This window comes from Ostrea edulis, chromosome 5, assembly GCF_947568905.1.
Source record: "Ostrea edulis chromosome 5, xbOstEdul1.1, whole genome shotgun sequence".
Classification (NCBI taxonomy): Eukaryota; Metazoa; Mollusca; class Bivalvia; order Ostreida; family Ostreidae; genus Ostrea; species Ostrea edulis.
In genome coordinates, this window is record NC_079168.1 from 6,482,206 (window position 1) to 6,498,681 (window position 16,476).

The window sequence follows — 16,476 nt, forward strand, 5'->3', positions numbered from 1 at the left end:
TGTATGAATCGAAATGACCTTGAATCAGATTCATGACACAGCAACCCGTCAACGCTGGTAGTTTGATCATGATTTTAGATTAGCAAGTCATGGCTCTGAACAGACATTTCTAACGCCTTGGTCCTAGATCATGACACAATACCTTATCATAGATACAGGGGCTTGTGTTCCGGACTGTGGAAAATTAAACCAAAATTAAATAAAGATATGAATCCTCTTTAACATCACCTTTGAAGTCGTTTTGATAAAGATGCCGACACGTTTTGGTAATTACTACATCAATTGAATTACCTACTGCAAGTAGTATCACATCAAAACAGGGGGTTATAATATACTGGTATGTCCAGAAGGAAAGTTGGGTTGTTTTTTTTGCAGCATTATCCTCCTCCTAGCCCCCGTGTGGTCAAGGTCAACACACACCCCCCACACACACACACACTAATGCTACATACCAAATATTCGGCCAAGTAGTGTCTGAAAAGAAGTTGAGAATGTTAACAATGGACGACGCACGATGCCGGACAAAAACTGATAACAATGACATCCGATTGGGCAGACTTTGGATATATTGCTATTCCTTGTATTAAGGGTCTAATGCGAGATCGTAAAATCGCGGTTCCTATTCTCTGATAAACGGACTTTTCGACTTCGCGAGGCTTGTCTCGCGTATTCAGAAGAATGGTATTTTTTCGCATAATATAAGGAATTCACGGTATATTTGATTTATTTCTGTAGGGAGTCCGCCAGTCAGTTAGATCCCAAAGTACAGAGGGGCCTGTTTCTGTTTGCCGTGTCCAATTCCTGCATGGATCCTATTGTTTACGGTACAAAACGCTTGTTTTCTTATTGTTATGAACTACTAAGGGGTCATCCATAATTGTCAACCATTTTCCAAAGCGTGCAAAAGGCACGCTCGGGGGAGGGGGGGGGGGTAAAAAAATCGACAATTTTACCGTACGCTCTTTTTTTTCTCTTCCGGATTTATTTCATAAAAGTATTGGTCATGTTACAAAAGTGTAATGCCTATAAAAAAGACGACAAGATAAGACAGAGACATTTTTATTTTTTCTATAAAAATCTATTATGTACACAAGATTTGCACATTTATAAAACATATCATTCATATATAACAAGAAATAGGGGTACCAATATTAAAGAACTCATTGTTTGAACTAAATTGCTCATAAACTCGATTGTCGACCTTCTTGTTGGGAATTTAAAAATGGTTGGTGTACACTTTTTGAAGGGGGGTGGGGGGTCTCAAAAAGTGTGCTTTTTGCACTCTTTGGAAAATGGTTGACAATTATGGATGACCCCTAATATATCTTTGAATAGAAGGAATTTTAAAGTCAACAAAATTTTCATTTGTTAATCAAGAAATATTGTTTGTAAAGGACTTGACCATTGTTGTGCTATGATATCATAAAGCTTATTTCCCAATACCATGCTTTGTATTTTGCCTTTTGCGGATCAATTCAAAGTTTAAAAACCAATAGTGACGATGGCGCCATTTTGAAATACGCTAATCTCAACTCTTATTCCATATGCCAATTTACGGTTCTACGCTGCGCCATAAATCCCCCATCAAATTATTTTGATGTAGGTCCACTTGCGGAAGATCAATCGAATTTGATGATAAAGTAATGTTATGTCATCAGATTATTTTTAGAATGGCTGAAACATATCAATAACTTTGTAACTAATCATAAAGTAACTTCAACAGCAATGAAATTTAGTTTATTTCGTGCATGTAGATTAATTATGGACTATACACATATGTAAATGATATCCATAAATCCGAGCAAATTTCTTCAGAATTCCCCTTTTTTAACAATGGAATCCTTCACTTTCCAGATATGAAACCTATGCTATTTTATTCATATAACCGGATGCAGTTTGAGTAAAACCGAATATCCGTATATTGTAGGCATGTTCACTACCACCTTCCGCCGGGAAACTCAAAAATGGGGGCGGTGGCTATAGCAAGCGTTTTATAAGAACGAACCTTCTCCCTCCAATCACTGGGATGAGGCTTCAATCTTCTCTGCTTCTTACTCTAGGTATGTTTACCATTAACTTCAAACGGGAGTTTGTTCGCTGCTGTTGCTGCCTGAAATCTTCTTGGAAACGTCACAAGCTCCAACGGCTGACCGGGAAATTTCAGACGTCCACGGGGATACAACGAGGTCCCGTCTCCCAAACAGCGTCCAACAACTCCTGCCGATCTCTCCAGGGAACAAACGTTGTCAAGTTCTGTGACGATCCCGCTTTGTGGAGGAATGGCGGAGGTCCGGCCTTGTCACAGATGAACACCGGAAGCAACAGGGCTAATGTAAATAACTTTACGAAAATGAACCTTCCCAGCTTGACAAAGACGACTCCAAACACTGCGCCGTGACGACATTGTGTGTGTGCACGTGTATTATGTAATAAATGATTATATTTATATAAAATGCATTAATTTTGTTGCTGTATTCATGCCAAATAAAGCCAGCTGGTTGATATGTTTGTTTTACACACACTGCGTGGTGTCCAGCAGTAAAGAAGATTTTCTATTGCATTGGCAATACATAATGTCTATAACCAATTTAGCCCCATCCTGGTACCTGAAACTTGGGGCATGAATTGGTAGAGGACTCGATGCAGATTACGATTATCTGCATATCTTGCTTCTTTGGTATCCAAAAGTAAAGAAGAAAAAGATATACTGCATTTTCATTATATAACCAACTTAGCCCCACCCTAGGGTCTGAACCCATAAGTCATGATTTTCATTGTTGATTAAAATCCTGTAAATATATACCCTTAACTCATTGGTCATGGACTTCACAGTTTTGATAAAGGGTGCATTGTTATAATAATCATGCCAACAGTTTGACTGTTTGATGTCCATAAGTTAAGATGAAGATTTTGTTTTATATTACATTGATTTTGATGGTTTTGGTCTTTTGGTTACGCCTCTCAGGGAGGCAAACACTATGAAATTTATCATTTTTTGTGCCCCTATACGTAAAGACGTTTTATACCAAAATCGGTTCTTTTCAGAGAAGAATTTGAAAGTATCAAAACGTTTATGAACGACGGTCGACGACGTACCTACCAATCAGAAACAATAGGTCACCTGAAAGGAAAGTGGGTAGGGTAGACCAACTCATGAAAGAGAGGATTAGCAGCCTACAAAGTCAAATAATGATCTGTGAAATATATCATTATGATTTGGACTACAGATTACTCCGTTTACCTGATCAAGACGACGGCGGGAGTGACACGACGGCGGGAGTGACCCGTCGGCGGGGGATGCTTACTCCTCCTAGGCAGTATTGCATTTCAAATAATCTACTGGCGAGTCTAGAGGCGAAAGTAGGTCAACAACAACTGGTTCTCTGTCAACAACAACCAAGATATCCCAGTAGCTGCACATTTCGATGACAGTAATCGATGGGAGGATATGGTAATAGTGCAGGGTTAATCCCGAGAGAGAACAAAAGGAAAATTAACTGAAGACATTTGAACCTCAATACGTAAACAAACCCACTGACTTAACGTGTAGGCTAAACCATTAACAGAACTAGAACTCCAGTTACTCGTATAATCACGTCTACAATACTACAGTCGTATTTTATTTCTTCCTAAAACCTCAAGTTACTGGCTGCTAAGACTGCTTCCTATTTTAATTTTCCAACATTTTGCATGAGCCCATTAGGGCAGAATAATGTAGCAGTTGATTTTGACCACTATCAAGCAAAACAAATTTAAACCTTTATCTGTTTTTTTTTTTTTTATTCTATAATGAAAGTTGAAGATAACGAAAAGTGATCAATCTCATAACTTTTGTTTACCGGCAGTGGTGACGTCTCCATATGAGTGAAATATTCTCGAAGGACGTTAAACAATATACAATCAATCATAACTTTTGTAAGGAATACAAAATAAAGAGTAGGGCAAACATGGACCCCTGAACATAACAGAGGTGGAATCAGGTGCCTAGGAGAAAGCATCCACTGCCGTGAGCCCTATGTCCTGATCAGGTAAACGGAGTAATCTGTAGTCAAAATCAGTGTGCCATAAATGATTAAAAAAATTATTGGGTTAGTTTTGGATTAATTTCTTTTTGGAAATATTGTTCTTTGGGCCGACCTAACTGTTCACTTTATCAAACGGGAATATAGAATGGTCACCGCGGGATGTCCCTAAGTAACGGATGGAGCATCAATGCATCTGTTTCTGTGAACAATCGGTCGGCCATTTTATTTCTCCAATATAACTTTCTCCGCATCCTTAGTCTGTCATGTTATGTATTGTATATGACATTTCGGGTTTTACAGTTCATATTTTAGTGAACTTAAAAGTCATTCCGTGTTTAATAGTAATGGAATTTCCGGTTGGCATAAAATCGAAAGTTCCACAACAGAGACCTTCATATATGGAAATGTTAGATGTACATACAAAAGTTTTAGTAATGAAGTATGGAGAAACAATTTCTCGTTATATTGAAGATGTGAGTTCTCGGATTATGTGTAATAACAAATGGGATTTCTGTGCGTAATTTTCTGGAATCTTCCTTTCAGTTAAGTTTCCGTAATTCTGTGATTGGGATTTGTTTCGCTCGATTCTAATGGCTTCGGCTATAAGATAATTGGCTATTATTGGCGACATAGATAACTACTAAGCTCTTCTTTAAGTCCTAACTCTTCATTTATTACTATAATGCATATTACCCTGGCTAAATTAAATGGTATGTTCCGTTGCGAATGTGACAGGTTAGAGAATTTTTAAAAAAAGAGTCTTCTAAAGGGTGTTTACATTAGTGCCTTATATACATGTAATTAGAAAATTCTGATCTGTAGGTTTTCTCAGGTGGCCTATTGCTATCTGATTTCGTCCATCGCCGTTAGTCGTCCGTCGGACATAAACCTTTGCGAACTTTCTCTCTCTCTCTCTCTCTCTGGAATGGCGCCTGGATCAATTTTAACCAATTTAGGTACATGTATATAACGTGGATCAAGAGAAACACGTTGAATTAGCTGCCCCTCTCCCCCGTGACCTCTGAGGGATGTAGCCAGAAACTACAAAAACCAATGTAACTTCAAAGATCTTCAATTCTGGATGTCAAACTGTTGGTTTTCATTATGATGAACAATGAACCCTTTTGCCAAAACTGAAACCGGTCGCGATTGCGCAGTAGTAGAACGTTCGCTTCGTAACCGGAAGGCCTTCGGATGAGACCGCAAAAACTGAAGCCCTGTTTCACAGCAGGTATGGCACGATAAAGATCCCTCCCTGCTCAAAAGCCGAGCATAGGCCTAAATTTTGCAGCCCTTCACCGGCAATAGTGTCTTCTCGATATGAGTGAAAGATTCACGAGAGGGACTTTAAACAATATTCATTCAATCCAGTGGCGTAGCTTCCATTGAGGCAACCGAGGCAGCTAAAAAAAAAAAAAAAAAAAAAAACACCTTTTACGTTGTTAAAATGTCGATAGCTTCTGGGGGGCGCAGACCCCCTGCCTCGATAATATTCGAACCCAAGCTACGCCTATGCAATCAATCGTAACCGGAAGGTCGTGAGCCGCTTGTGCCATGGCCGCGTCAAACCTACATGTACTTAAGAGTTAACAAGGCAGTGATTACTCCTTCGCCAAACACTCGCCATTTAGAAGTGAGAATCGTAGGTATTTAGGATATGACATTAAATCGTTGGCACGTTAAAGAACCCTCACTGATCACACGGCCTTCAGCGCTAAACATGGGTCTAAATTAGTGGTACTTCATCTGCAGCTGGTAACTTCTCAATATAAGTGAAAATTCTCGATGGGACGTTGAACAAACAACCAAAACTAAAATCCGTGACCCTTGGATTCAGGCCATAAGGTTTTGCTAATAGGTCATATCATTATATTGAAAATGCATTATTATAGAAAATATTCTTCAGGACATAAAGCAGTTGTAATGATTTCATGTTTTTCAATGTTGCAAGAGGCCTACAGAAACGGTGATCTAGAAACTTAACTATGGCTGATACACAATTAGCTAGCAGCGGGTGATCTAGAAACTGTTGCTGATCATGTGACCCACAGAGGGTATATATACAGCTGCAGCCAGTCAGTAAGGTTCTTTTAAACCAAGCGGAGGAAGAAGAAGCATTATAACGGTTAGTTAGGTCAGGTGGATTGCCTTATATAAATATTGGAGGCTTGCCACACTTCTTTGTTATATAGGACCATTTGTTTGGAGTCTGACCACAGTAGTGGCTAGCATTTTAGAGGTTGACCTTCTGGAGGTTCGCCTATTTATTTGTCATTCTTCCTCGGTTAGGGAAGGTGTAAGGCTTCAGAGGTTAGCAGTTCACTGTCCGTCCTGAATAAGGCATTAACACAGTAACTGCTGCTTCTGGAGTTGGACCACCTTTATTCGGCTAGGGCTTACCTCTTAGATAGTTGTTACTGCCTGAATAAGGCATATCTCTATCTAGAGGTGTATAAACTCATGAAGTAGTAATATAGGCCGACCAAGTGTGATTTTCCCCTAGGTAAGGGAAGGGTCTTATTTGTATATATTTGCAGACCAGTAGTTATATATTTAAATCACTTTAGAGAGGAAAACTGTATCATTTTGTTCAATCATTTTTACAGAGGAAAATTATTTACTTGTTGAATTAATTCAAAACCCCAGATCCTGGAATCAACCGGGTACGAACCCCCTTGACACGTTACAGCAGTCAGATTATTCGTCAATCTAATTAAAATTGGATCTTCCATCCGCTCCCCAGTTTTCGATACGTCGTATCGAAAACTGGGGAGCGGATGGACGATCTAATTGTAATTAGATTGATTATTCGTATGATTATAATAGTATGAGCAATGATCCCTCTACCGAATATATGAAATTCATGACGCCTGGTTTCAGGGTTCGTGTCCCAGGGTAGAGCTAAGTTGGTCTTAATCAAAAATGCAAATACAAACTATGGTCGAATGCTGCTTGTTTTTAAATTACTTATAAATACCAGTTGTTAGGCTGTTCTTTATAGACTCATTTGAACTACGGATTACTCCGTTTACCTGATCAATAAATAGGGCTCACGGCGGGTGTGACCGGTAAATGGGGTGTTTATTCCTCTTATTCTCTTGATTTCACCTCTGGTATGTCGGATTGTCCAGTGGTCCGTGTTTGCCCTTCTCTTATTTTTTTTTCATTCTTTAACAGGATTAATGAGATTGGTCACTGGTTTGTTATCTTCACTTGTTCATCCTTGAAGATCTTGATTTTTACTTCTTCCACCGGTCGCGGTAGCTCAGTGATAGAGTTTTCGCCTCGTAACCGTGAGGTCGTGAGTTCGAGCCCCGCTCGTGCTATGGCCGCATCAAACGCTCGGCATATAGAAGTGGGAATCGTCTTTCGGATATGACCTTAAAAATCGGAGGTCCCGTATCGCGGCAGAACCATCGCTGCTACGGCCCTGAGCGCTAAGCATAGGTCTAAATTTGTGGTACCTCACCTACAGCTGGTGACTTGGATATAGGGGTGAAACGATACGCCTACCTCACGATACGATACGTATCACAATATTTCACTACGATACGGTTATTTTCGATACGATACAGTCATATTAAAATAAAGCAATTTAAAAAAAAAAAAAAGGGCTTTAATAACAACAAACAAAACATTTCCAGACCCGAGATCTAAATTTGGCCGGTGGATCCCTTAAATTAATGTTAAATGCTCCTAATCCACTCGCCCCACTGTTGACATTGTTATTACTGTCCTTATCTTTTGGATCCGCCATCTTGAATTCTCTGTAATTAAGTGAGTCTCGATCTCGATCGAAAAAGGAAAATTGTGACTTTTAAAAATAACCTGTATCGAACCGAAATTAACACATTTTGTATCGAAACCGAACCGGGCATTTTAGACCGCGGAGAACCGATACCGCGGTGAACCGTTTCACCCCTAATTAGATATGAGTGAAAAATTCTCGATTGGACGTAATAAAACAAAGCAAAACAACAACAACAAAAACCTCGATCAATCAGTTTTACGTCTGAACATCAAGGAGGCAAAAATGTTTGCAGGATTATGGTACGCATTGAAACCTCAAAATTGTGAGATTCGTAACCCTTGGGTTTAGGCCATAGGATGGGGCTAAGTTGGTCAGATATTGAAAATACATTATATCTTAGAGAATCTTCTTTAATTCTGAACATCAAGGAGGGAAATGTTTGCAAGATTATATAATGAGTATTGAACTCTGCCAAAATTCATCCCGTGAGGATCTGGGTTAGAATAGGTCCTCAGTACCCCTTGCTTGTCGTAAGGCCTAAATTTTGCAGCCCTTCACCGGCAGTGGTGACGTCTCCATATGAGTGAAATATTCTCGAGAGGGACGTTAAACGATATTCAATCAATCAATCTATTAAAAAAAATTGATATTCATAACCCCACGATTCATGTACAAGGGTGGGCTAGGTAGATCATAACCATTATGTATTGAAAATGCAATAGAAAATTCACTGCCAGGCATCAAACAAATTGTGATTAAGATGAACCATGTGAAATTTATGAAGCCCCCCCCCCCCCCCCCGGGTTCAGGATGGGAACTGATTGATCAAATTTTAAAAATGTAGTATATTTGAGAAAATTTCTAGTCCTGAACATCATAAAGCCAAACTATTTGTATGATTATAATAGTCCGTCTTAGAAAACTAAAAAAAAAAAAAAAAAATATTTTTCCTGCGTTTAGGTCCCATGTGGAGTTTTTCAGTTAATCACATATTAACGATGTATAATGTTTAAAAATTGTCTTTATTTTGATATATCTAGGAGTCAAAACTGTTTGTATGATTGTCATAATGAGCATTCAATGAACTCTCTTCGCTCTACCAAACTTCTGAAATCCATGGAATCTTAATTAATTGAGGACCAGGTTAGTTTATCGTATATCAAAAATGTAGGCCTATTGCATTTAATTTAAAAAATATTTCGTATTTCTGGACACCCAGCAGAAAAAACTGTTAGAAGGTTAGTTGTTCATTATAATCATAATGGGCAACTAACCTTTAATCAAAATTGTGAAATCTGTGTCCCATGGTTAAGGTAACTTCTGGTTCCAGGGTAAGACTGTGTTGATCATATGTTGACAAATGCACTAACGTCTTTTAAAATCGTGTACATCAAGTACACAAACTAGGTGCAATTTTATGAGCGTTGATGTTTTCTACTATATCTACTGAATATTCAGGCTTTTAGATCACAAATAGATTAATTGTATATTGTTTAACGTCCCTCGAGAGATATAGAATATCACACTCTAATGTTGATCTCGGACCTGGGATTGGCCCCGAGATCAACATTAGAGTGTAATATTGTTTTTCCCACTCATATGGAGACGTCACCACTGCCGGTGAAGGGCTGCAAAATTTAGGCCTATGCTCGGCGCTTACGGCCTTTGAGCAGGGAGGAATATTTATCGTGCCACACCTGTTGTGAGACACGGGGCCTCGCGGGTTTTGTGGTCTCATCCGAAGGACCGCCCCATTTAGTCGCCTCTTACGACAAACAAGGAGTACTGAGGACCTATTCTAACCTGGATCCCCACAGGACAAAACACAAATAACATATCACATTTCGCTGTGATGCGATAAGACTTACTGACCTATAAAAGAATTATGAAATGATCAGTTGTGTGTGTTAGTTAGGCTACACCAATATGTTTATCATTTAGTACAAAGTATAACAAGAATATCAGTAAAACTGATTGATGCTCCCCAAAATGCATCTAAACCAATGTACTACTTCATATGACGAATGACTCATACAATAATAAATAACTGTTAAAATACTGTTGAAACGAAGTTTTTTTTTCATATATAGATCTAGATCTACATGTAAGGTATGTTGAGTGACGTTGACCTGTACAAAATGGCCGTGAGTGATTTTTCTCCGAAAGTCATTCCAGGATTCAAAATCCGAGGTCACATGTCACAGCAGGTGTGGCACGATAAAGATCCCTCCCTGCTCAGTGGCCATAAGCGCAAAGCATAGGCCTAAATTTTGCAGCCCTTCACCGGCAGTGGTGACGTCTCCATACGAGTAAAATATTCTTGAGAGGGACGTTAAACAATGTTCAATCACTCAATCAACCTATTACTTATATGTGTGATAAATACAATGTATAATCAACCTGTTCAAAACTGTTGAAATAAGGACTTTTTCTTTATAGAAGGTATATATTATGTCCGGAGTGAACTTGACCTTTCCCAAATGACCTTGAGAGACCTTGGTATAAAAGATCAATAAGTTAAAATATTATTGAAATGAACTGCATGCGTGGATCTAGAGAGGGGGTCCGGACCCCCCCCCCCCCCCCCCCCCTGGAATTTGCAAGATAAAAAAATGACAATATAACGATTTATAAGAAAAATTAGTTATATCACGGGTTCGATTTTGTGAAAAGGTTCGACCCCCCCCCCCCCCGGAAAAAAATTCTGGATCCGCGCCTGTGAAGTATTTATTCATATATAAGGTACGCCCTGAGTGACCGTTAAAGACTTTGTCTGAAAGTCGTTTGCCAATTACTAGTTCTTATTTGTGTCGCATATGATCAATACTTGTTCAAAAACTGTTCAAATAAAATGTGTTCTGAGTGACCTTGCCATTTCCAAAATGATCCTGGTCCAAAAACCCAGTCTCAAAGAATATTCGTGACCAATACATTATGATCAATTTCTGATGAAATGTTTAGAAGATGCGAACTTTTATATCAAAAAGTGTTGAAATAAACCTTTATATGATCTTAGTGACCTTGGTCTATCCAAAAAGACCTTGTTCCAATAGTTTCTTGTCTGGAGGAGCATTTGTGATCAATTTCTGATGAAGGGTTTAGGAGATCTGAGTTCGGACGGACAGACGGACATGACGGCAACTACAGTATATATGCTCCCTCGAAATCTTTCGGGGAGATAAAAATGGAAAAGTATTAAAAGCACACAGGTTATACATTGATTTCTTAAGATCAAAACTGTACATATTCAAGTGACCGTGAAGGTTCATGGCCTCTTGATTTTTCAAGGTATCCTAAAACAAGAGTGGCGTATCTTGGTACAACCTTTGCACCCACAGAGGTTCCTCTCATTCAAGAAAATATGTACTGTATAAAAAAGAAACGGTTGTTTCGAAGAATGAATTGTAGTTGTTCTAGAATGAAATATTTAGTCATTCTTAGGTCAAATTGGTTTTTTTGTTTTTCCAGCCGGAGCGAAATCGCCTCTAGTCCAAAAGTGTGGAAAATGTTGGTATAAAAGGTAGTTACATCGAAGCGTACATGTAAGTATTTTATTTTCTTCAACTGTATCAAATGTGATGTAGAAAATCCATAATATCTCTACAAAATTTGATACTTCTGTACAAAAAGATTTCAGAATTTTATCTAAAATTTTAGGACAGGACAGGCCTCCTATCTAAGTCGTCAGGTGGTTATTTTTTGTAATTTAATTTACCTAGATTTCTTTCCCTTAATTCAGTCTTTTATTTGTTTTGATTGTGAATTTGAGGGAGTTTTTACTTTTGATTTCAAATGCAAGAAGATCTTGCCTCTCCGTTTTAGTAACTGAAAGGATACTGAAAGTATTTGATAATTTTGAAGTAAATTGGTTTGAATTACTCATTGTTATTCTATCTTGTTTTTGTCGAACTCACGGCCTTCGTTATCCGCCTGTTTGATGATAATAGAGTCATCTTCTGCCAGAATCTATTATAATATCGACTCTCCTTAATCTCTCGAAATATCGTTCTTTATTTACATGTTATTTTTGTGAGCTGCACTTTTAAGATAGTGTATATATTCCTCAATATGTTTATCCCTATTTAGATTTGTCATCAACTTCAGAGTTTCCCCCAGTCTTGATTAACGGCAGAATTACTGGGTGTCTTTAATTAGGTCTACAGTATTTTTAAGGGGTAGGTGTAATTTGTAGACAATCCCTATTTCAAACCATGTAGATTCCTTGGTGGAATGTTATTTTATTATTCAGCTGTAGTTCCATATATATTTTTTCTCTTGATTTTGTACCTCTATAGTAGGAAATTTGTTTAAGAATTATCTTCTTTTTTTTCCTTTTATACAAAGGAACTATATTACACATGTCAACGACATGTGACAGATATTTTTTATGTGTCCCTGACTAGTATCCGGGTCCCCTCACTACGGTATCTCAGTCCCCTTACTACAGTATCCGGGTCTCCTCACTACAGTATCCAGGTCAGTATCCAGGTCCCCTCACCACAGTGTCCAGGTCTCCTCACCACAGTACCCAGGTCCCCTCACTACAGTATCCGGGTCCCCTCACCACAGTACCCAGGTCCCCTCACTACAGTATCCGGGTCCCCTCACTACAGTATCTTGATCCCCTCACTACAGTGTCTGAGTTCCCTAACTACATTGTCTGAGTTCCTAACTACAGTATCCAGGTCCCCGGCCTCACTACAGTATATGGGTTCCCTAACTACAGTGTCCCGGTCTCCTCACCACAGTATCCGGGTCCCCTCACTACAGCATCCGGGTCTCCTCACCAGTATCCAGGTCTCCTCACTACAGTATCCAGGTCCCTTCACTACAGTATCTGGGTTCCCTAACTACAGTGTCCCGGTCTCCTCACTGCAGTATCCGGGTCCTCACTACAGTACCTGGTCCCCACACTACAGTATCCGGGTCCCCTCACCACAGTATCCAGGTCTCCTTACTATAGTATCTGGATCCCCTCATTGATTGTTTTACGCCCCTTCGAGAATGTTTATTCATGTTGAGACGTCACCAGCTGTAGGTGAAGTACTACAAAGTTAGACCTCAGGACCGTAGCATTGGTGATTCTTTATCGTTTCAACGCCAGCAGCGACACGGGACCTCCGTTTTGAAGGTCATGTCCGAAAGACCCATGAAACTCACTTCTAAATCCCGAGCATTTGGGGAAGGAGCAGCCACTACTAATGTTAACGTCTCAGGTTTGACGAAGCAAAGTTTGCTTCTCGTTAATTAATTAACTTGTCGACGATAACACGCCCACGTTATGTAATTTAAAAACAACCATACAATAACCAAAACTAACTGCCCAAATTGATATTATTCAAAACTATACAGAAATCTTAACGACATAAAATGAATTTTGAATGAATGGTGAAGATAACGAACAGTGGTGAATCTCAAAAACTGGGCGCCACCAGATAACTGAAAAATTGTTGAGTGTGGCGGAAAACATCAAAACAAAAAACACAAACATATTATGTTTATTATAGTTATTAACTACTATAAGGAATACAAAATAGAGAAATTGGGCAAAAACTGTCCCCCTGAATATATCAGAGGTAGGATCAGGTGTCTAGGAGGAGTAAGCATACCCTGTCGACCGCCCACACCCGCCATGAGCCCTATATCTTGATCAAGTAAACGGAGTAGTCAAAATCAGTGTGCCAAGAACGGCCTTACAATTAGTATGAAACGCATCAGACAGCATTTTACCCAAAGATAGGTTGTATTGGCAAACTAAATCATTATAACTACCATAGAATTTGCGAAATGCTGACTTTAAACGGGACTGTTGAAACTCCTGTAACATTAACTTGTTTTTAGTAGCCTGCCTCGATTTAAAAAATGATCATACGCAGAACAAGCTCTGGTGTATCTAATCAGTTGAAAGATATACATACCTCATGCAGGTGTTAATGGAATATAAAGCGACAATGTGAAATTAAGCCTCGCTCGGTCATATCCTGTAATTTAATGTTCAGTAGCGGGGAGGAGTTTTTAACATTTAATGCGTTTTCACTACATCATCCATACAGCCCCAACCACAGGGGCCTCTTATCCGCTCTGTTCTCTATTACACCTGTAATGAATATTGTATTTGTATTTATTACAAGTGAAATAGAGGACAGAGCGGATAAGAGGCCCTTGCTCCTCATCCTTGGCATCACAAGTTTTTGGCACATGTCTTCGTGTAATCATCATATATCGCATTTTTAAATCCCAGATGTATAGAGTCATGAAAATTGTACAAAAGTATATATTCGGTACTTTAGGAGGTTTATCGTTACTTCCAGGACTCTAATACTAAACCATATTTTTTTGTTCCATTGCCTCAAAATATGATACACCGGAATTTCGTGGAAAATTGACCACGTTAGGGCTTGAATTGGTACGTGTGTTACTATGTAGTAAGGAATCTGCTTTGATAGTGTTTATACTCAGTTTTGAAGGACCTTTTATTTCGTGGGTGGGGTCTGAAATATCTTTAAGACTGTACATGTATATAGTAATAATATCAATTTTATGATACATGTATTATCTTAAAAACAATTAGAATTTTTTTGTTTTCCAAAAGGCAAAAAAACAAAACAAAAAACCACCAGATAACAGAAAAAGAGTGTCAATTTCATGCTATTCTGCAGTTCATCCGGGAATTCGTTTAATGACTTGGTCCTGGACATTCCGATTCTCGGCTTCATTACTGAGGGAATGCCGCTTACGAAAAAAAACTCCATACATCATAATTTGATCCAACATCTTAAAGAACTACTTAATGAACGGAGTCGTAGTCAATCACTCGGGTCAATAGGTCGGTCCGTGGAGAACCAGGCATGGAGTAAGGAAATGAATTGATCAACATTTCGCCGCATAATCAGAGCTCCACTGAGAATTAGGACTTAATGTAACAATCTTTATGTGGGTTAGAATCTGTTAGTTAGTATGGCGCAAGAGAAGGAGAGCAAGAAAGATAACTCTTGATGCCCTTGTGTTTCATTTCTTGAACATTATTATATGTAATCAAGTCATATAGGAGAAGGCGTTCTAAGTTTTAAGAATTTGTGCTGAATCCCTTTGTTATAACATAGCCAATAATATGTTCAAATCAACTCTTGATGTATCCGCAGCGGAACAAGTTGGGCCTTCCAAATTAAATTATTCTAAGTTTTTTTTTATATCAAATTATTTTATTTTCAAGAAACTGCCCCTCTCCTTTTTAGTAAAATCCTGAATCCGACAATGCAGGGATGCGATCAGAAGTGGAACTTAAGATGCTAGCTTGAACACTGGATTTACCTACATGTACATACAATACGGTGTAGCCCAAAGCGGCCTAGTCTGAGTAGAGCCCGATGTATATCCGAAGTTGACACAAAGGTCATTACACAGACTGTTCTTGCTTTGTACAAGTTGTCGGAAAATCGTATATGATTAACATAGGTCAAAGTTAGCTCCATTCCATATAATTTAATGCAAAAGACAAAACTACATTGCACAAGTCTTCATTTATAAAAAAAAAAAAAAAAAAAAGTTTAACAAACGCTGATAAATAGAAGTTGCTTGTACAATATAAGCTAAATCAATTTCAGTGAACTCAAATTCGTGTTACTAGTAAAATTGAATTACTGATTGATAAAAGCGGAAATAGTATCATTCAACAAACAAACAAAGAACAACTTCATCTTCTATAGAACATTTTGGATTATCTGAAAGCATTAGATTCTAAATAAATCTCTTCTCTGTCAAGAAAATAAAATTTAGTGTAAAAGAAATTTAAACTTTATTTATTTTACGACAATTAACAAACGAGTTAACTACAACTTCTATTGATGATTCTTGTCAGCTCAGATTTTGGCGTGAAGTGCCTCCATAATTTTCTTATTGGTTTTAATTGTAACTTTTTAGATCCTACAATTAGGGTGTTATTGGATTTTTATATACGTGTAGGTATGTATATATATATACGTGTAGGTATGTATATATATATATATATATATATATATATGCCCACGGTTTTAAGTAAGAATATGCACAACTATAGATCTGTTTCTTGTTGAAGTTATTCATAGTATCATTTCACAGCATGCAAAGTCTTTTGCTTGTATTCAATGAGAAAAATTGACACGAGGGAAAATTGTATTACATGCAAATATTGTGCAAGGTTGTATATTGATGTACTGCTTTTATTTACTATCACCCTATAGAATAGGGCATCAAAAATAAGTCTATAGACTCATTTATGTTCCTCTCCACGGAAATCTTTAGTAAAAGGCGAAAGATTTAATCGTGGATTGAAGAGAAACCAGAGTAACTTTATTAGTGTGTCAATGATTTATTATATCCTCTTTTTTCTTCATTAAGCAGAGTTTTTAAGGTAGATAATATAATATTTTTTCTAATTGTTAATTAAATGCGAAAGTTAATCAAATTTGTCTTTAAATTTATTTTAAATGTATAACATTGCAAATAATAGTTTAAAATATTTATAAGCATGTGCTTTATTTAATCAATAAAAAATAAAATTTTGCTTTAATAATATTTTCAAAGGGAGGCTACTTATTTAGAGTCTTACATGTGTAACTTATATGCGTGGACATAACTTTGAAAAGTAAAACTTTGAATTTGAGATTAATAATCGAAATTGATTATTCTATTATATATATATATCCGTTACTTCATTCTTAT

General features: G+C 37.8%; 1 protein-coding gene and 1 non-coding gene across 12 annotated transcripts in view; one reads left to right on the top strand and one right to left on the bottom strand.

The window, feature by feature from the left end:
• LOC125649552 (adipokinetic hormone/corazonin-related peptide receptor variant I-like) overlaps positions 1-2,502 on the top strand; it is a 102,465-nt gene extending 99,963 nt beyond the window's left edge. For 5 of the 11 annotated variants that reach the window (XM_056167121.1, XM_056167119.1, XM_048877172.2 and 2 more), the window contains 2 exons: positions 736-824; positions 2,061-2,502. In XM_056167121.1, the coding sequence (XP_056023096.1) occupies positions 736-824; positions 2,061-2,076 (105 nt within the window). In that variant the 3' untranslated portion in view covers positions 2,077-2,502. Of the gene's footprint in view, positions 1-735; positions 825-1,927 lie in introns of all 11 variants that reach the window. The other 6 variants (XM_048877177.2, XM_048877176.2, XM_048877173.2 and 3 more) reach the window with 3 other exon arrangements.
• Positions 2,503-15,986: 13,484 nt separating this feature from the next.
• Positions 15,987-16,102, bottom strand: LOC125652959 (U5 spliceosomal RNA). Its single transcript, XR_007361777.2, has one exon. It is a non-coding gene; the product is annotated as a U5 spliceosomal RNA (small nuclear RNA).
• Between the last annotated feature and the right edge of the window lie 374 nt (positions 16,103-16,476).